Raw genomic sequence first — 21,380 nt, forward strand, 5'->3', positions numbered from 1 at the left:
CTGGTTCAATAGTTAAGATTCTGTGCTCCCACTGCAGGGAGCTCTGGGTTGATCCCTGGTTGGGGAAGTTGCACATGCCATGAGATGAGACCAAAAACAAACAAAAAAGCAAGGCCAGTTCACTTATGAAATGTTAAGGACTATCACCCTTGACAGAAATATAATCTCAAACCTACTATGAAGCTAGAGAGTAAATCAACTGACACTGTGATGACTATTCTCTCTATGGAGATTATTAGTTATTTGTCCATTAGTTGTTCTCCACTTGGGAGAACCCCGGTTCGATTTCTGGGTCAGGAAGTTTCCCTGGAGAAGGGATAGGCTACCCACTCCAGTTTTCCTGGGCTTCCCTGGTGGCTCAGATAGTAAAGAATCGGCCTGCAATGCGGGAGACCTGGGTTCGATCCCTGGGTTGGGAAGATCCCCCGGAGGAGGGCATGCAACCCACTCCAGTATTCTTGCCTGGATAATCCCCATGGACAGAGGAGCCTGGCAGGCTATAGTCCACGGGGTCACAGTCGGACACGACTGACCGACTAAGCACACACATGACTAAGGTAAAGGTTATGATCATATGGACTTTTAAAGCATCTAATTGAAAGGGAAAGTCACACAGTCCATAGAATTCTCTAGGGAATTTGCACAAGGGAAGCCCGCTCTAAATGAATAAAATTAAACTTTAGTTTTTTTCTGCTTTTTTTTGTTAACAGCTTTATTGGGATGTAATTCATGCTAGTATACGTACATTCAATCAGTTCGGTTCGGTCGCTCAGTCGATAGTTTTTAGTCAGTTCACAAAGTTGTGCAACAATCACCACAATCAAGTTTAGAACATTTTCATCATTCCAGAAGAAGTCCTATAACCTTTAGCAGTCACTCACAACACACCCCACCCTATACTCTCTAGACCTAGGCAACCATTAATTTCCTCTCCATCTTTGTAGTTTTGTCTATCTAAGATGGTTCACATACACAGAATCATACGACATGGGGCCTTTTGTGACTTGCTCCTTTCATGTAGCATGCTTTTAAGGCTTATTCACATTGCGCCATGTAGCAGTACTCCATTTCTTTTTATGGCCTAGTAATGCTCCATCTTATAGACGCACGACATCTTACTTATCCATTCATCAGTTAATGGACATTTTTTTCCTACTTTTTACCTGTTATAAGTAATGCTGCCCTGACCATCCATGGACAAGCTTTTGTTTGGACGTGTTTTTCACTTCTCTTTGGTACATACTGGGAGAATTGCTGGTCATGTGGTAACTCTATCTTTAACCTTTTGAGGGACTGTCAGACTGTTTTTCAAAATGGCTTCTTTAGTTTACATTCCTACCACCAAAGCCTAAGGGTTTCAATTTTTCTATATCCTTGACAACACACCATTATCTGTCTTCTTGATTGTTGCCACCCTGATGGGTATGAAATCGTATTTCATTGTGGTTTTGATCTGCATTTTTCTGATACTTAATAATGTTGAATAGTTTTCCATGTGCTTACTGGCTATTTGCATGTCTTATTTGAAGAAAAATCTATTTAGTGCCTTTGGCACTATTAAATTGGGTTATTTCTGTTTTTATTATTCAATTTTTTAAAAGTATAGTTGATTTACAATGTTGTGCCAATCCTGGCTGTACAGCAAAGTGACTCAGTTTTCATACATATATGCATTCTTTTTTAATATTCTTTTCTATTATAGGTTATCCTATTACTCAGTTTTAAGAATTCTTTATATATTTCAGATATTAGTCCTTATCAGACAAATGTTTTGCAAATATTCTCTCCCATTCTATAGGGTGTTTTTTTTCACTTGAGAGTGTGCTCTGAAGTGCAAAAGTTTAATTTTAATGAAGTACAATTTATTTTTGTTGCTGTTGTTGTGCTTGTGCTTTTTGGTGTCATATCTAAGAAACCATTGCTAATCCAAGTTCATGAAGATATATGCTTTCCTTTAAGAGTTTTATGGTTTTAGTTTTTACATTTAAGTCTATGATCCATTTTAAGGTAATTGGAATATATGTTGTAAAGTTTGGAACCCAAGTTCATTATTTTGCATGTGGATAGCCATGTCCCAGCACCATTTGTTGAAGGCTATGTTTTCCCCATTGAATTCATACTCTTGATGGAAATCAACTGACCACACAGGTGAGGGTTTATGTCTAGACTCTGAATTCTGCTCTAGTGAACTATATGTCTACCTTATACATGCACCACCACACTTGATTATAACTGTCTTGTAGTGCGTTTTGAAAAGGGGAAGCATAACTGCTCCACCTCTGTTTTTCTTTTCCAAGATTGGTTTGGCGATTCTGGGTTCCTTAAATCTTCATATGAATTTTAGGAACAACTTGTTCATTTCTGCAAACTGTACACTTGGAATTTTGATAGTGATTTTGTTGATTCTACACATCAAATTCAATCCATGAACATGGATTTCCATTTATTTATTTAGATCTTTAAAATTATCTTTCTACAATATTTTATAGTTTTCAGAGTATAAGAACAGCTTTCCTTCCATTAAATTTATTCCTAAGTATTTCACTCTTTTAAATGCTAATGAAATCTCTGTCTCAATTGATTTTTTTATATTCTTTACTGTCAATCATCTTAAAAATATTTTATTTATTTGGCTGTGTCAGGTCTTGGCATGTGGTATCTAATTCCCTGACCAGGGGCTTGACCCAGACCCCCTGCATTGGGAGCACAGAGTCTTTGCTGCTGGACTACCAGAGAAGTCCCAGAAAGGCAACTGATTTTTGAATATCGACTTTGTATCCTGCAAACTTGCTAAACTTATATATTAGTTCTAATGCATTTTTAGTGGAATCCTTAGAATTCTCTATATATACAGTCCTATCATTTGCAAATAGAGACATGTTTCATTCTTCTTTTCAACCTGGATATCCTTTATTTAATTTTCTTGTCAAATTGCTTGGGTAGCATCTCCAGTACAAGATTGAATACAAGTGATCCTAATGGAAATCTTTGTCTTCTTACTCATGTTAGTGGGAAAATATCAATCTTTTATGTTTAAAAATGACATTGATTCTGGATTTTTCATAGATGCCTTTATCAGGTTGAGGAAGCTCCCTCCTATTCCTACTTTGTTCAGTGTTTGCTGGAATTCAGTTGAGCATTTCTGTGTTTATATATTTAGGGGTCTGTAGGCTTCTTTTCTTGTGATGTCCTTGGTGAATTATTTTTTTAAATGATATAGCAAAAAAATCCACAATAGTATTAGGTCTTCTCTCTGCCTAAGCCACCTATCCTTAGCCACTCACTGTTACTAGTTCATATGACTGATTTACACACACACACATACATATATATATGTAATATTACTGGCTTTTAAAAAATAAATCTTTTTGCATTCTTTAGAATTTATATTTTTATAAATACTTTTAAAAATTATAATCTGATACTCTGAGTATTCAGTTCAATTCAGTCGCTCAGTAGTGTCCGACTCTTTGCAACCCCATGAACCACAGCCCGCCAGGCCTCCCTGTCCATCACCAACTCCCGGAGTTTACCCAAACTCACGTCCATTGAGTCGGTGATGCCATCCAGCCATCTCATCCTCTGTCATCCCCTTCTCCTCTGAGTATATGACACAATATATTCTCTATCAGGTTGTAATAATAAAATAATTTAAATTTCTGTAGCAAAAAAGCCCAAACAAACCTCTCAAGCATAAATTCCACTTCTAGAAGTATAACGTGTGCAAGTTATACTTAGTCTTATACTACAGACTTAATCATATTATTGACATTTCAAAAACTGCATATCACAGTATCCCTTTAAACAGAAAGCGGCTCTGCTGCATGTTAGATTGGCATATGACTTTTAAAAAATCCTCTGTTTTAGAAAAGTGAGTACTTCTGTATGTAATCTGTTTTTCAGAAGTTTTCTTTCAGTTCTTAAGTCCTTTTCTTTGGCCTAGATTCTGTGATTTGTTTCCTATTTTGGAAACTTGGAAAGTACCATGCAAATAAAGATATAGCCTTGCTAGTTAAAAATAAAATACTTAGTGTTTGCTGGTGAAGGAAAATATGATGCTATGTAGGTAAAACTGCATGATGAAAATCAGATTCACATTTCATAAGAACATTTCTGGAGAACTTTAGACTTGAAAAAGCAAGAGCCAAATGTTCCTCCCAAACGACAGTTTATAACTCACTGAAGTCAGAAGTAATTCTGAGGGTAGAATTTAAGCCAAGGGTTTTGAAAGCTGGGAGAAAAGAAAAAAAAAAGCATGCATAAATTTCCAAATCGTCTCAAAGTACTTAGATGGGAGGCAATTTGCAGCTAAGATCTTGAGAAATGTTTTTTTCCACTAGTGGGATACTATATTAGCAACACCTTGATAAAATTTATTTTACCTTCCACAGAATGCTAATCACGGTAGAATTTTGTTAAATAACCATTTAAGAGAGAAAAAAGTACAGGTAGGACAATACCAGTTGGAATATGGGAATCCCCCAGGCTCCTCTTCCCATAGAATTCTCCAGGCATGAATACTGGAGTGAGTAACCATTCCCTTCTCCAGGTGATCTTCTCAACCCAGGGACAAACCTGGGTCTCCTGCCCTGCGGGCAGATTCTTTACCTTCTGAGCCTCCATGGAAGTCTCAATATGTAACAAGGAGTTGTTAAGGATTCCTTTACATAGAGTTTCTCTAATGCAGTTTAGAAATTAAATACATCAATATGAGACTGAGATGAAACTTTTCTATTTCTCCTATTGCACTGAATTAAATTTGTACTCAATATTTATTGATAGTTTATTTAAAAATTATCTTTTTTTCCTGCAGTCATTTCACAAGGTTTCTTCTTTAATTTCCATTTGTTGACATAATGACAATTAAATTTTTTTAATTAATAAAAATAAAAAAATATCAACATACTGACATAATAGCAATTTTTAAAGTGACAATGTACAGCTCTCATTATGATGTTCACGGGGATTCTCCATTGTCTTTGATAGCTGTCTTTGACAGAGCTAGGTATTTCAGGAGATGGTAACTGTTTGGTATCTTTCACTATTTGTCAGTGGTTGTTTAATAGACTGTTTCCAAAGTTGATCTTGGTCCTTAGTCTATTTTGGACAAGGGTGCTAGCCACAAAGGTCATATCTGCAAGTTGATACTTATCATTACACTATCTCTGACACAAAACAACACAGATACAAAGAGTAAACCCTTTGAGTAGGCTTTCTTTGAAAAACTTATAAAGGTCATTTATGCCCCAGGTTAATAGTAACTCAGGCCAGGGGAGAAAATGTAGGGGTCTTTTTCTGCCCCATTGATTTGCTATAAAACCATACTCAAATTTTTACAAATAAATATGCCAACCCAAATAAATATAATTAACTTATTTAAATATAATTCTTGCCATTTAGTTATCTATGCAATTACCTGATTTGAAATGTGCAACAAATCTCTAAGGCAGAGAATCTTAGTCCATCTAATAGAAAAGAAAATTGAGCATTGTCATGGGTGGTAGAATTTCCTAAAGAAACAGCATTTACTGAGTGCTTACTACATCCCCAGTTATTTCATGTAATATCTCAAATAATTTTCAAAACAGTTGTAAGCCATAGGTTTTACACTCCCTGTTTGCACATAAGGAAAGGTTAGCTTGCCCAAAGTTAGCTAGCTGGCTAGTGGTGGAGGTAGCCACCAATGACAGAGTTAGTCCAAAGCTTTTTTTTCCTTTCTACCCCGGCTGTTTTGCTGATTATGACTGTTCAACATTGATTTAACATGTAATCAAAAACCACAATATAAGATATATAATAAAGCGGAACATTTAGAAATTCAAAACTCAAATACATTCTTTACACACAGATAACTGTGGCTCAGCTGTTAAGGAATCCATCTGGAAGGCGGCAGACCTGGGTTTGATCCGTGGGTTGGGAAGATATCCTGGAGAAAGGCTACCCACTCCAGTATTCCGACCTGGTGAATTCCATGGACTGTATAGTCCATGGGGTAGCAGAGTCGGACATGACCGAGTGACTTTCACTTTCACTTTTCACAACTCAGTTCAGTCACTCAGTTGTGTCTGACTCTGCGACCCCATGGACTGCAGCATGCCAGGCTTCCCTGTCCATCACCAACTCCCGGAGTTTACTCAAACTCATGTCCATCGAGTCAGTGATGCCATCCAACCATCTCATCCTCTGTCAGCCCCTTCTTCTCCCTCCTTCAATCTTCCCCAGCATCAGGGTCTTTTCCAGTGAGTCAGTTCTTTGTTTGCATCAGGTGGCCAGTGGAGTTGCAAAGAGTTGGACAGGACTGAGCAACTTTCACAACTAGAATTTTACACATCATATAGTGGTGTTACTCTTTGTGTAGTTTTTTTGGTTCTTCTTCTTTTTTAAAGTATTTACTTACTTGACTGTGTGAGGTCTTAGTTGCGGCATGTGGCATCTAGTTTCCTGACCAGGGAACAAACCTGTATTGGAGCATGGAGGCTTAGCCAGTGGACCACCAGGGAAGCCCCTGTGTAGATAGTGTTAACTTGCTTTATCTTGTTTATATTATAAAAAGAAAAAGAAATTATACGACTTGTACACATTCTTCTTACCAAAGGTATATTTGGTTCCATTTGCATTTCACATCATTAGAGCAAATGGTTTATAATTTTTCTTCTATCGCCTTCTTGAAGTGCTGCATATGTTAAGCTTGTTTTGTGTGAAAGCATGCTAAGTCACTTTAGTCATGTCTGGGACTCTTTGTGACCTTTTGGACTGTAGCCTACCAGGCTCCTTGTCCATGGGATTCTCCACCAGGCAAGAATACTGGAGTGGTTGCCATGCCCTCCTCAAGCTTTGCTTTACTTGGACCTAAAAAGAAAGAAAAAAGAAATAAAATTCTCAAGGCCAAAGAATCCTGTTTAAAATCAAACACAACTGAAAAGCAAAGGGTAAATATTTATTTTTGTTTCTCAAGTTTACCTTCCTGAAGCTTATTCTGTGACTTACTTTCAGTGATCTCTTTATTTCCTTTAATTCTAGAATTAGAGTTTATTTTCCTTATAGACTTGCATAGTCTATAAGGAAAATAAACTTTTTCAATCTCATATACACTTCATTAACCTTAACTAGCACACAGTAGAAAATGAAAGGGATACTTTCATTAAAAAGGGAGGCATCAGGATGAATGAAAACCATGAGTTAAGAGACTTCTGTGAAGTAAAAGGCTTTCAATTTCTAACAAAAGTTATCAGGAAGGTTTTCTTAGGCACACAGCCACTCCACAATCTGATCACATCAAGCCCTGCTTTACATCCTCAGAGACTCTTGTTGGCCATCTACAGCAGGTTTCTTGACCTTTTTAGACATGTGAATCTTTTAGAAATTAAATAATAATAATGACATGGCCATTTCTGAATGGGTATGTTAAAGAAATGAATGAACATCAATCTGGATAAAATCATCTCTATGTTTGGCTATTTTGATTATTGAAGCATTAAAGATAATTTGATATGCTTCACAACAATTTCCATAAGATGAAGGCATTTTATGCATTTATTAAATAAAAAATAACAGTGATAAAAATGAACACCACTATAGCAACTATTTTACAGGTATCTTTCTATGTGCTTTCAACAGAACTAACACTTTGAATCTTCATGACAACCCTATGAATTAGCTGCTATTCTCTATTTTACAGGAATTACTGACGTATTGATAGGTTAAATAGCTTGTCTCAGGTTCTACAGTTGGAACCCATGCAATGTGGCGCTAGAACCAGTATTCTCCATCATGGGGGTGCCTAGTAGAATTTTCAGTGTTCTGGTGTGTCTCATTAATATGAGTTGGTGTAACTTAACCTTAGAATGAAAGCAATGTTGAAACATCTGCTATGTTTAAACCACCAGAGCAAAACATGATCCTTTCACAAATGTGCTCATTTCATTGCCACTATCTGCTGCACGAATCTACTGGATATATACTGGTACTGTGCTGTGCAGTGCTTAGTTGCTCAGTTGACCCCAAGGACTGCAGCCCACCAGGTTCCTCTGTAAATGGGGATTCTCCAGGCAAGAATACTGGAATGGGTTGCCATGCCCTCCTCCAGGGGGATATATACTGAAGCCCCCAAACTTATTCTTCTTAATATTTAAATATTTCATTTATTGTTTTTAACCAAGAAACTATATGTCATTGCTCCCTTTACTGTGAAACTCCTGAAGAAAGGTTACATCTAACTCCTACAACAAAGATTCTCAAAGCTTGATTCATGGACAATTTGCATCAGAATCCCAGACCAGTCTTCTTAGAAATGCCTATTCTTGGGCTCCAGCACAGATTTACTTACTCAGAGCCTTAGGGGGTGGAACCCACCAACTTGTGAGGACCACCTTTTTGCCAGGTCCTTCTAGTTTCCCTGCCTCGGTTGCCTACCCCCGCTTCTACATGCACCACCTGGAGTTCCCCTGAATACAAGATGCTCTTTCACACCTCAGAGCCTGAACATGCTGTTTCCTGTCTTCTTATGCTTCCTCCTCTTACTGTCTTCTGAACTCCCACTCCACTAAGATTTAGTTCAAAAGTCATCTCTGCAAGGTTTCCCTGGGCCCATGAGGAAAGAGTTAGATGCTTCTTCCTCTGTATCCCAACGCGGTTAAACTCATGCCTCCACCCTAAAATTACCCTGCAACTGGTCTGTGTACTCTATTACCTGGGGGAGTCCCCTGAAGTCTCTGCACTACCCATCTTTGTAAACCACGAAAGATGATATCTGACATGGAGTGGTAGGGATTCTGAACTTGCTGCTTGAATGGACTCAGTGTTATCAGATGACCGGGATTAAGTCCTGACAGTTTTGCAGTTCTTAATTCTACTGAGGTGGTATTATCATACATATCACATCTTTTAGAAAATAATTTTCTAGCAGGTGGGTAAAAGAAAACACTTTGATCATTTTTTTCTTCTTGCACATTTATTCCCTTTCATTCCTCCCTTTAAAAATGTTTCATATTTTGAAAAAAAGTATACGTGTGCTTCTACAAAATTCAAAGGATCCAAGACAAGCCACCTCTTCACCTATATCCTCCAACAGTTGAGTTCCTTACAGCGAAGCAGTCATTATTAGTTTCTCGTGTATCCTTCCAGAACCCTTTTAGATACATGTAGGCAAATAGGTATTATTTACCTATAATTATTTTGCACCTTGTTTTTTTAAACTTTGTGATCCTTCCACATAAGTACATAAAAAGCACCCTCTGCTTATTAACAAATGCATACTATTTGATTTTACGAATATATATATATATATATTTTAAATAAATAAGACACCTCTTGATTGACATTTAGATTGTTACGGTATTCTCTACCATCACTAATGCTACACTATGAAAGTGAAAGTGAAATTCGCTCAGTTGTGTCCGACTGTTTTCAACACCATGGACAAGTCCATGGAATTCTCCAGGCCGGTATACTGGAGTGGGTAGCCTTTCCTTCCCCAGGGGATCTTCTCAACCCAGGGATCGAACCCAGATCTCCCACATTGCAGGCAGATTCTTTACCAGCTGAGCCACAAGGGAAGACCAGTGCTACACTATATGTACAGGTAATTTCACAAATGTGAATATATTCATGGGACAGATTTCTAGAAACAGAGTTGTAGGATTAATAGGTAGAGATAAGTTTTATCAAAATGGTTTTCATAAAGATTATGATTCCTAGGTGGTGCTAGTGGTAAACAATCCGCCTGCCAATGCAGGTTAGATGTAAGACATGTCCGTTTGATCCCTGGGCGGGAAGATCCTCTGGAGAAGGGAATGGCAATCCACTCTAGTATTCTTGCCTGGAGAATCCCATGGACAGAGGAGCCTGGTGGGCTACAGTTCATAGGGTCACACAGAGTCGGACATGACTGAAGTGACTTAGCATGGCATACCCATTTTCACTCCACTAGCAACAGATGAGAATGCCTGTTTCTTTATATCCTGCCAATAGTGTTTTCTTTCCTGGCGGTGGTGGTTTAGTCGTTAAGTTGTGTCCGACTCTTGCAACCCCACGGACTGTAGCCTTCTAGGCTCCTTTATCCATGGGATTCTCCAGGCAAGAATACTGAAGTGGGTTGCCATTTCCTTCTCCAGGAGATCTTCCTGACCCAGGAATTAAACCCGGGTCCCCAGCATTGCAGGCAGATTCTTTACTGACTGAGCTATGAGGGAAGCTAAAATGGAAAGTAAAGGAAACACTTCAAGTTAAGTGTAGGCACAACTACTGGCCTAACTCAAGAGTAAGAATTGTTTTTTTGCAAAAAGTTAACATTAACACAGGTGTTTGCTCTATAGGCCTTCCCCAGGCAAGATGGCACTGGGGTATTCACTACTGGTCTAGTCTCGATATTCTTTTGAAGCCTAGAAGGCTTAGTGAGTCTTCAGAATAATTTTTAATCTATTCTAGAAGTGGAAGACATCCTATTCATTCTACAAATACTTACTGAGCACCTATCCTGCAGCAGGCATTGTTCTGAAGGCTGAGATATGAACAATAAACAAAACAGACTAAAGTCCCTGCTCACATTAAGATTATAATGGGGGGGGGGGTAGGCAGATAATAGACACAATACACAGATCTGATGTATGGTATGTCAGTTTACAATAGGACCATGGGAAAAATAAAGAAAGAGGGAACAGGGAATACGAAGAGTTACTTCTGTGAAGGGTGGTCATGGAAGGGCTCACTGAGAAGGTGACATTTAAGCAAAGACCTGAAAGCAGTAAAGGAAGGATCTATAAGGCATCTAGGGAAAAGAGCAAAGACAGGAGTTGAGGGTGTGCCTGGTGCATCCTAGGAACACAAGGAATGATGCTGGTTGGGGCTCAGTGAGCAAGGGGAAGAGATGAGGTCGAGGTATGGGGTTTGGGAAGCAGGAAAATAGGAAAATAGGAAGGCCATTGGAGAGTTCTAGAGAGTTACACTGAATTGTCTACTGAGAATAGACTGAGAAAAGGCAAAATGGATGAAGGCAGAACCAGTTATTAGACTTCTGGACAACAGGTGAGAAATGAGATGGGTTAGACTGGGCCGGTTGCCATAGAGGTGTGGATGTGTTTGGACTGTGAGTCTATTGTGAAGGTGGAGCCAGCAAGATTTTGGAAAGCCATTGGAGAGTTCTAGAGAGTTACACTGAATTGTCTACTGAGAATAGACTGAGAAAAGGCAAAATGGATGAAGGCAGAACCAGTTATTAGACTTCTGGACAACAGGTGAGAAATGAGATGGGTTAGACTGGGCCGGTTGCCATAGAGGTGTGGATGTGTTTGGACTGTGAGTCTATTGTGAAGGTGGAGCCAGCAAGATTTTGTTAGGTTGAATGTTGGATCTAAGAAGGAAAGAAAGTGAGAATGACTCCAGGGTTCTTGGCTTAAATGGAAGGATGGAATATCATTTACTAGGACAGGGAAAGAATACAGGTAGTGCATGTATTAGGGTGAATGGGAGTTGTAATTTGAGTTACCATGGCTTTCTGTGGCTAGGGCTCTTAGACGGTAATGGTTCCAGATCAGATGAATAGCCTAGACCAGAGCATGACTGTAATGCCTTCTTGGGATAAAGGCTTGATTCCTTTGAAGGAATGTGTGCCCATGGGCACTGCTCTCTTGAAGCAAGCCTAATCCAAATTAGCTTTGCACTGAGATACCGCACTTAAGATTCTTAAATTTTCTCTTTCCGTTTGTGAACTACTTAATCAAAGGAATAGGAAAATGTGCATGCACACACACAACCAATAACCTTGAAAACAATTCAAAAACTTGATTTCTTGTCTACGGTATAACTAGCAGAATATGAACTCTATATGAGAGGAGTCACTGTTCTCCCAAATTCAAAAACTCAATTTAATTTTTCATTTGTGGGTCTACGATGTCATCAAGACACCAGCTCCGACATAATGCCAGTCTAGACTGGTACAGAACCCACACAAAGACAATCTCAAAAGTGCCTGATTGAAGAATCTAAACAGGAATTCACTGGACAAAAATCCATAACGAAGGAATGCACTTAAATGAGTTGTGACTAAAGCACCTGGTAAAACGAGATCCAAAAATCGAAATGAGTATTTCAACAAACACATAAAAAGGTGAAGGAAAGCAAAACCAGTAAGTCATATAAGTGGAGAGAAAAAAAAAAAAAAAGACAGAAACTAACACACAGGGATTACTTCAAAAGGCTAAAAAGAGTTTGGACTCTGCGACCTCATGGACTGCAGCCCTCCAGGCTCCTCTGTCCAAGGGATTCTCCAGGCAAGAACTCTGTAGTGGGTAGCTATTCCCTTCTCCAGGGGAATTTCCCGACCCAGGGACTCAACGGGGGTCTCCTGCATTGCAGGCTGATTCTTTACCGTCTGAGCCAGCAGGGAAGCCTAAAACAGATTAAAGGGAAGAAAAATTTAAAATGCGTCCTTGAATGGGAGGCGAAATCTATACAAGTGTACAACGTCAGGGCACAGAGAGCAGCACTTTTCCCTAGCTAACAAGCAAGACCATCGGTACCTCAGAAAGAAAACTACCAACTGCTAGTAGAGAGTAGCTAAGGGAATCCAAAAGCAAGTACAGTGGTGGCCAGACTGGGTGACTCAGAGGCATGACTCAAACTCGACACTGGGGGTGTCAGCTCCCGGAGGCCGGGGGCGCGGCGTCAAACACATTTTAGGAAAGTACCAGGCGCGTGGAGGGCGACAGGAAACCTCCCCGGGGAGCGGCCTAGGGCTCCTCCTGCCCTCGAGTCTGACCTCTTACCATCCGCACCAGGAGGAGTTTCTAATCTCCAGGTTTCCCCTTCTTTTAGAATCCGCCCCTCCACCACCCCCACTTTCCTTCCACAAAGCGTCACGCGGCGTGTGTGTGCGAGACGTCGGGCCCCTCCCAGCCGCCCTCCGCCCTGCGCTCCCCGCCACGCGCCCCCCAGCCCCGCCTCCTCCGCGAGCCGCTCCCTTCCCACCCCGCCCGCCGCCCGGGCACGCGCGGCACGAACGGCGCTGGGAGCTGTACTAGACAAACACCTGTCCCGCCTGGGCCCCGCGAGATTTGGGGCAAAAGCATAGACAACAGTGGGCGCGTTCTCGCGAGGTTTAGGAAATTTCCCACGGCCCGTGTTGTGTCTGAATCGAGTAGTGGAAGGCGGTGGGAAGGAGGTGTAGCGTGAGACCCGGCTGCCCGCATTGGACACATGCGCAGTGCCGCTCGCGCGTGCCGCGCCAATCCTGCAGCGCCTTCAGCAGGTTTCGGGCTGTGGATTCCAGTTTTCCGGGTTTTGGGGCTCCCTGCAGGAGGCAGTGCTGGATCTGGGAATCTCTAGGAATTGAAAGGGCAAAGCGCAGGGGGTGGGGGGGGAAGAAAGGGGTGCTGCAGGTTGGAAGGACGGATAGGGTTCGAGTCCTGCACCTTTCTTGTATGCCCAGACGGGCCAAATTTGCTCGGAGGCTTCCCGGTTTAAGTCGCTGAGATACACTTTGGGCAGCGAGCTGCGTCCTCCACTGTGCCAGGCCCATGGGAGGACCTTGTCAGACACTGTCCCCATATACCACCCGGGTTCACAGTCGTCTTGGGTCTGCGATGAGGTCCTGTGGAGGTTTACGCGACAGGTAGCTCCCCGCTTCAGGCAGAACCTCTGAGTTATGTGCTTGCTGGGGCAGTGGTGGCTTTCAATTACAGTACAGTTTTCACCCCTGGAGAAAGCTTCGCAGCGCTCCGGCGTCTGTATGCAAGGTGGACACAGTAGTGGTGACTTTGCCAGAGGCCTTAGCCTGACCTTATTTAACACCCAAGGAGAAGAAAGCTAAGGCAATAGAGTTCAACCTCAAAAAAGTTTTTCGTTTACAGAGCTCTGGTGGCTACCCAGGGAGTCGAATGAACGAAGTTGCTGGTTTGTTACCCCTCCGAACTCCAGGCATCTTTGTAGCTCCAGGACCTAACGCTGACATTACCGTAAAGCAGGCGTCCAATGAACGTGTGAATGAATGAAAAGGGCTGGGAACTAAAGTGAGCGGGAAGCCACTTGGAAAACACCCATTTGAGGAGGTGTTTCATCTAGGCCTGTGAAACGCAGCAGATTTTCCCAGGACCCCTCCTCTCTACCCTGGGCTCCGCCTCCTGACCCCTCCATTCCCCGTCCCCCTGTAATCCCCTCCGGTTTTCCTCAGTCTCCACGTACGTCCCTCAGGGCGCGTCCCAAAACCCGGATAACCGGAGCGCTCCCCATGGACCAGATGGAGGGTTCGCCTGCGGAGGAGCCGCTTGCGCATGCTCCATCGCTTGGGTAGGTTTCCAGGGAAGGCAGCGAGCTGGATCCCCTAAGCTGTTGGCGGCGCGAGGCGTCTGGCTCTTTGCGGCTGCTGCGAGGGGAAAAGGAGCGCGGGGGCTGGGTGGAATCGAGGAGTGAGGAAAAAGGGAAGGGGCGGGGGAGAGGGACCAGGGAAGGCGTCGGGGGAATCTCGCGAGGGTTGGAGTTTTGGCGAGAGTTTGTGGAAGATGGCGCCTGTTGTGACAGGGTAAGTCTTGGGGAATCCGAGCGCAGGGAACCGGGAAAGTTGCGGGCGTCCAGCAGCCCGCGGCGGGCGGCGGGTTCGAGGGCCGCGGCACGCTTGGCGTCCGGGAGCCGCGGGGGCGGTGTCGCGTGCGCCGAGCGCGGCGGCGGCGGCGGCGGCGTGTGGCCGTGCGCTGCCCGCTCTGCGCCGCCGTGGCTCGGGCTCCGGCGCGTGAGGGCGGGCGGCGGCGGCGGCGAGGCCGGCGGGTGCGGGTGTGAGTGCGGCCCGGGAGCGCGGGGCCCGCGGGCGCCGTGCCCGCCGCGCGCCTTCCGCGCCGCCGCTCGCCGGCCCTGCCTCCCAGCCCCGCGCAGCTTTGTTCCTCGGGGCCGTCGCCGCCGTCTCGCCGGGCCGGTGCCCCCAGTCCCGTGCGCTTTGTCTTTCCCCGCTGCCCCCCCGCTACTCTCTACCCCCGGCCCTTTGTTTCGCCGCCCTGGGCGCTTTGTCCGACCCGTCGCGCCCCGCATCCTTTCTCCCTCTCCTCCCCTCAGCTGTCCTTCCTCCCGAACCCCTTTGTTGTCCCCCTCTCTATTCGGTAGCTTAGTGACCTGCCTCAGCCCAGGCACTAGATTTCTGTCTTTCAATTTTTATTGCTTTATTTCTTTCGAGCGTTTCCCTCTCACCTTTCTGCTTGGTCCGTGATTACCCCCGGAGGCTTTGTCTCCCCCATCCAGTGGCTTATTTGCTTGGCACCCCCTTCACCTCCCAAGATCGGTTGATTTATCCACTACCCACGGTGTTTGTCGGCTGAGCTGTCTCAGCCCCGGGGACTCCATCTGGTGTTTCTACGAGAAGACAGACCCTACGGTTTGTTGTTGTTATGGGTCTCAAAGCTGCGTGGGGATACTTAGTTTCTTCCTCGGCGCTCCTCCTCTCCGGCACCCTTTTCTCTCGGGATAGCATGCACACCTCCCTACCATCCCTTTCTCTCGGGATTACAGTGTCTGCAGTTTTTTTCGCGGTCTCTTTGGGCGCCTGGTTGTTCTGCGTGGAAAAAGTAGCACTGGAAAAAGACCCTGGTCTCCTGATTATTGCCGAGCCTCCCCCCCCACTCCCTGCCCCGCCTCTAGGTTTCTGACGGCCTAGGCCAAGGGCGGCTGTCGTAGCTTTGCATCTGGATTAGCTGAGGGTGTTGTAGAGGCGCAAGGTGTATTTTTCTGTTGATATGTGAGAATACTTTCAGTTTTCATGTTGGATATTCATTGGTGTGTGCGTAGCAGTTGAGTGCATTTCGGTGTTGAAAAAACGTGTGAATGCTGGGGTGGAGAATTTCAGCATTTTCAGGATTCTAGATTTAGAGTTCAGTTATTTTATCAGTAACTCCTACTTTGCAAAGAAAAAGGGAGGGAATTTTGCTGCTTGGGAATTTGGTACAACTGTTTTACCTTTTCTTAATTTTTAGATAGTTTACAGTTATGTGCTTTTGCCTCTAGATTTATGACAGCCCTTCTGCCTCATCTTTGAAGTTGAAATGAGGCAAGCGCTTAAGAGTGCTATTTGGGTTGATGAATACTGCTAGAATCTTGTGGAATGCATTATCAAATGCAGTTAAAAGACATTTAAGTGATAATCTTTAAGGTAACAGGGCTTCTAGTGTTAAAAGAGCTTTAATTTGTTCAGAGTGCTTACTGTTACGGAAATATTAAAAGCTTGGAGTTTTCTGTGGAAGTTGGGGGAAGGTGGTCTGGTGTACTTAAATGCTGCCTAAATATTCTGGTGCTGAAATAATAGGTATTAGATTTTACAGTGTTACTAGACTGAATAAACTGTTCAGAACACTGTCCCCCCGACTAGCTGATCCTTACTTTAGAAGATATGTTATCTATAAATATCATTTGCAGTGTTTTTTCATTTATAAACCAGGAGACGTGCTACTAGTAGAGGATATTATAAGCGTGAGGAATATTGGTGCTGTGGAAAGCATTTTTTTTTTTTTGAGGCCTTGATTAGAACTAGTTTGAATTAGTTTACTTTTAATTAATTGAAAATCACCTTTCATAATTGATACGAGAGGCTTGTGTGAAAATTTGCAGTCTGGGTTCCATGAGTGGTTTCCACCAACAATCATTTCGTCTTCCTTTTTTGATTCTAGTGCACACTTATTCTTTTGAAGGTAAAATCTTGAGCACACACTGTTGTTTCTGACTGTAAGCAAAGTGTAAAGTGTATGAATGGAAGGTATTTAGCTCTGACTTGTGCAGATAAGAATGAGAACACAAACATCATAAAAGCAACTTTAAAAAATCAAGTTTTGTTTTTTGCTTTTAAATTGTGTAAGACCTTTATTTTGTGACCAAATAAAACAGCACTTTTATTAAATTATGTCAAACAGCAGCATATTTAGAAACATACAGCATGAGTTGTGATTGGGAAACTTTCATTCAGATTATTGACTATTAAAGCTTTAAATTTATTGTGCATGCAAATTGCGGATGGGTCTGTAGAGTATATTTTCAGGAAGAAGTATGAGAGACTCAGTATTTTCACAACTATTCTAACATACGGATTCTAAATAAGTTTAAAACTTAACCTATTGTTCTATACCAGCCGATTTCTATCAGTATCTTAAGTGGCTAAGATAAAAAATAATTTGGGGAGAGGAGGAAGCCACTCTTGACGGCTGTAATTCATTAAACAATCTTTGCCACTCTTGATGGACAAAGTTTTAGGGGGAAAATGGTGTTTGAAAGTTCTTGCAAATCTTAATTGTGGTATTTGGTCATTTTTAAAGATGTATTTTAAGAACCTAGGACTTGGCTTTAAAACATCATTTTATATTTTGCTTCCTCCTAATACAAAATCTCATGTTATTTCAACTAGGGGCAGTATTTTCTCATGGATTGACTAAAAGTTGTTATTTTTGGCATCTGGCTTTGTGATTATTTCCAAGTTACTCTGCTTCCCCTGGGCCAATTTCCTAACTATGTAGTAAAATGGGAATTGTAGTAACTTGCCACATCTGCACAGGACTGCTGTGCCTTAGGATTTGCAGAAAGCCTCATTGGATGAAAGGTGTGGCTAAAAATCTAGGAATTCTTACTGAAATAAGCTGATGTGAAGTATGTCATATTTTATAGAAAATCACGTAGAAGGGTATGAACTAAAGTTCTTGGGAAATCACAGTGGTGATAGTGGGATGAAAAACCCCTGAATATGTACTATAGTTTGGGTAGTAAAATCGATTCTTTCTTTCTTTTTTTAAAAAAGGGACAGGGATAAGTAAAACAAATTACAAGGGGCGTGTGTGTGTGTGTGTGTGTGTGTGTGTGTGTTGTGTAAGAGACTGAAGATCTGTCAGACTCAGATGTAATAACACATTTTAAATTGTGGGATACTTTTCCTCTGTTGATTTGTTTTCCACACATGGTAATTTTTTAAAGTGGTAGCACAAAACGTTTTCGTTAGACTCTAGGCCAGAATGTTAATAGTAATAACTAATATTCAGTATACCTGATATATTTTTTAACACTTTGTCATTTGCTCTCAGTATTTTCCAACAAGCAGGACCTTAATTTTGGACTTGACCTTTGGCCTAGGAAAGTCTTTTGCATTTGGGAGACACTGTAGATATTTATTGAACAAACAAAACCTGTTGCTTCTCTGTTCCTGGTAGATGATGTCATGTCCCATTAGTTCTGCAAACTAGGTGTTCTTTCTAAAACTAACCCTTTAGATTTAATCACTAAGAACTAATAATTTTCTCTTCTGAGGAACTCTTGAATCTGTCTCTTCCATCCTCACTGCCACAGTTCATGCTGTCATCGTTCTCGCCTGTCTTGCTATAAACATTGCAGCTTGCTCTTTCTGCTTGTAGACTCACCTTCTGTGTCCAACTTCCACATAGTCTTTCTGGAGTGAATCTGATCACTTCACTCCTTAGTTTAAAAACCTTTCAATGGCTCCCCCTAGCAGCTTTTGTTAAGAGAGGCAGCAGAGTACAGAGTTTATGAGCTCACTTAGGATTTAATCTGAACTGGGTTCCTATTTTGTCTTTGCCACAACCTCAGTAAGATTGACAAGCGATTTCACCTCTCCTTGCCTCCTCCATGAGTTGCAGGGTAATTATTTTTAGCTCAGCGGGTTGCTGTGAAAAGTAAATGGAATAAAACATTTTAGGATGCTTGGTACAAAGCAGGTGCTGAAAAAAATGTTAGGATGGCATGTAGGGGCTTCTATAGTTATTTCATTTACCTTTTCTTCAGTGAGACTGTCTGCCTTTCTGTCCCTTCATATTCAATTCTCCAGCCATATTTAAGAATTTGGAGTTCCTTGCTTGGGCTCAGTCAGCAGTTTAATATATCTACGTGCTTGACAAGTGCTGGTGTTTGTAGATTTGGGTCTGAGGATATTCTAACTGGATTCACCAGGCTGGGTTCAGTGCCTCTGCATGTATTCTTAAAGAACCAGGTGTAATTCACTTGGAAGTGTCGTAACACAATTTTTTTTCATACTGTATTCTTATACTCAAAAGAGTGTCTAGAACATGATGGGAGCTTCAGTAAAAAGTTTTTGGACAAAGGACTTGGAGGACTTTGAAGCCTTGATACAACATGGTTCGTGTAAGCAGAATTTGATGTGTATACGGAATATGTTGATTCCATAAGGAACTTAGCTGCTGAAATACCCAAAGGAATTTATATTTTCAGCTGAAGGCAGCCCATAGCTCCTGAGAATACTGCAGTACAATTCTTAGGCAAAAGCTCCTTTGGATTATTAGAAAATAGTGTATTGTTTGTACAAACTGACAGGCTTAAATATCTTTTTTTTTTTTTTTTGGTATATTCAGTTGACTATTCAGTGTTTCTCACAAGGTTACATCATTTTTAAGTGTTTTAAATACTTCTTAGATGCATAGGGACATATATTAAACCTTAGAACTCTATAGACTGCTTCTTTTGGGATCCATGTCTTTGAACCAAATAAGTTGGTAATCTTCAGGAAGACTCAGGCTTTGTACACAAATTACTCACAGATAATCTCTCCAAGCTTCAGGTTCTACCTCTATAAAATAACGAATGATATTTTTGTTGTATTTATCGGTGAGGCACACTGACTATCAAGTAAGGTTAAATATGTGTCAGATAAAACAGTGTGTGTGTAAGTAATTTGTAAATCATAAAGTTCTGTGTACAAATACTTTAATTATAGTAATCAGTTTCTTTTGGTAACCTTTTGCAGTCAGGATTCAAGATGGACCTTTTTATCTTGCAACCTGTGGTTTGTGGGTCATGTTTTAGAAAGGAGCAGTGTATTTAGAGGACCACAGCCCTTGAAGTATGTTCCTTGGCGTTTTGAGCAGACATATTTGGTACATTATTGCTTTGACTGTGCATGTTGTTACGGAGTAATCCCCAACTTTTTGGGGTCTGCTTCTAGTCACTCTAGTCTCCGCTTGGACAGCTATAATGATGAAGGAACGTTGAATGTCCAATTGCTACCATCTCTCAGACACCCTGCCCACAGTTCTGGATGCCCTGTAGGCCTGGCGCAACATCATGATATCATTTATGCTTCACTAGGCCTGCTTCTGCTTCAGGAGGTGAAATGATATCCTGATGGTGTGAAAAGGGTAATGCATTTCCTGTACACAGTTTACTACTGGGGAAGAAACAAGTGTTGGGGGGCACTGTGGCTTGCTTTGTATAATTGGTTGTAGTTACTTAGCTGTATAAATGTTTGTGTAGGTTTGTTGTGTTTCGACAATGCAGAGTGATGAGCATGACAACTTTTTAGTCAGGTTGTAAGTTCATGACAGTTTTGGGAATATTGAAATTATTTAAGTTTACAAAAGCAAAAAGAAATTACTGCTTCTTAGGTATCCTAAGTGGCAAACGCCTAGCAGTGAAGATGCTGCACTAGTTGGATGGCAGATGGAATACACTAGAAAATCAAATTGACCCCTTTAAATTCCCCACCCATGCTTTCTTTTCTATATTCAATGTATTTAATTTAGCCCTAGAACTAATGTTTTTTGTGTATGTGTTAATTAGAGTTATAAATGAATAAGAATTTTTTTCTCACTAAGTTTGTATAACTAGGAAAAGTGTTGATTGCTTTGAAGTGAAAGTTGCTCAGTCATGTCTGACTGTTTGCGACCCCATGGACTATACAGTCCATGGCATTCTCCAGGGCAGAATACTGGGGTGGGTAGCCTTTCCCTTCTCCAGGGGATCTTCCCAACCCAGGGATCGAACCCAGGTCTCCCACATTGCAGATGGATCGTTTTCCAGATGAGCCACAAGGGGAGCCCAGGAATACTGGGGTGGATAGCCTGTCCCTTCTCCAGCGGATTTTCCTGACCTAGGAATCCAACCAGGGTCTTCTGCGTTGCAGGCGGATTCTTTGCCAACTGAGTTATGAGGGAAGCACAGCTTTATGAAACCCTGTTTTTTAAAAATTACATGATAAAGATTGTGTTATATAACTACAATAGTAGTTGCCTTATAAAATAGGGAATCAGTGTTACAGATTCTTTTATTATTATAAATGACTTCTTTTGTAACAAGGGTCTGTTCTCTTTTTAGAAAAGTGCTGCTGCACCAAGATCTTGCTTTATTTTCCCAGCATACTTTTCCTTTTGGCTGTGCTGCATGGCTTGCGGGTTCTTAGTTCCCCCATCAGGGATCAAACCTGTTTCTCAGCAGCGAAAGTGCTGAGTCCTCTAACAACTGGACCACCAGAGATTTGCTTTTTTTTTTTCCTTTTTTCTTTTTTAAATGGAGCTTTTTTTAAAAACGGTAGTTTTAGGTTCACAGCAAAATTGAGGGGAATATTTTCTATGTACTTCTTGCCCCCACACAAATCACCTCTGTTATCAGTATCCCCCAGTAGAGTG

General features: G+C 41.8%; 1 protein-coding gene and 1 long non-coding RNA gene across 20 annotated transcripts in view; one reads left to right on the forward strand and one right to left on the reverse strand.

Moving 5' to 3' along the window:
- RBPJ (recombination signal binding protein for immunoglobulin kappa J region) overlaps positions 1-21,380 on the forward strand; it is a 238,452-nt gene that overhangs the window by 111,465 nt on the left and 105,607 nt on the right. For 7 of the 19 annotated variants that reach the window (XM_060416942.1, XM_042251293.1, XM_042251295.1 and 4 more), the window contains exon 1: positions 14,771-15,352. The exons of 5 other annotated variants lie outside the window; for them this stretch is intronic. Coding sequence is in view for 4 of the 14 variants with exons in the window: in XM_004009752.5 (XP_004009801.3) it covers positions 14,222-14,280 (59 nt within the window). In the remaining 10 variants the exon portion in view is untranslated. Of the gene's footprint in view, positions 1-14,221; positions 14,513-14,770; positions 15,353-21,380 lie in introns of those variants that run through there. 7 more of the 19 variants (XM_012179770.5, XM_060416948.1, XM_012179769.4 and 4 more) reach the window with 2 other exon arrangements.
- On the reverse strand, positions 684-12,870 carry LOC132659938 (uncharacterized). The gene is made up of 2 exons (XR_009601007.1): positions 12,219-12,870; positions 684-6,849 (listed from the first exon to the last, which is right to left on the reverse strand). It is a non-coding gene; the product is annotated as an uncharacterized LOC132659938 (long non-coding RNA).

Source organism: Ovis aries, chromosome 6 (genome assembly GCF_016772045.2).
Source record: "Ovis aries strain OAR_USU_Benz2616 breed Rambouillet chromosome 6, ARS-UI_Ramb_v3.0, whole genome shotgun sequence".
NCBI lineage: Eukaryota > Metazoa > Chordata > Mammalia > Artiodactyla > Bovidae > Ovis > Ovis aries.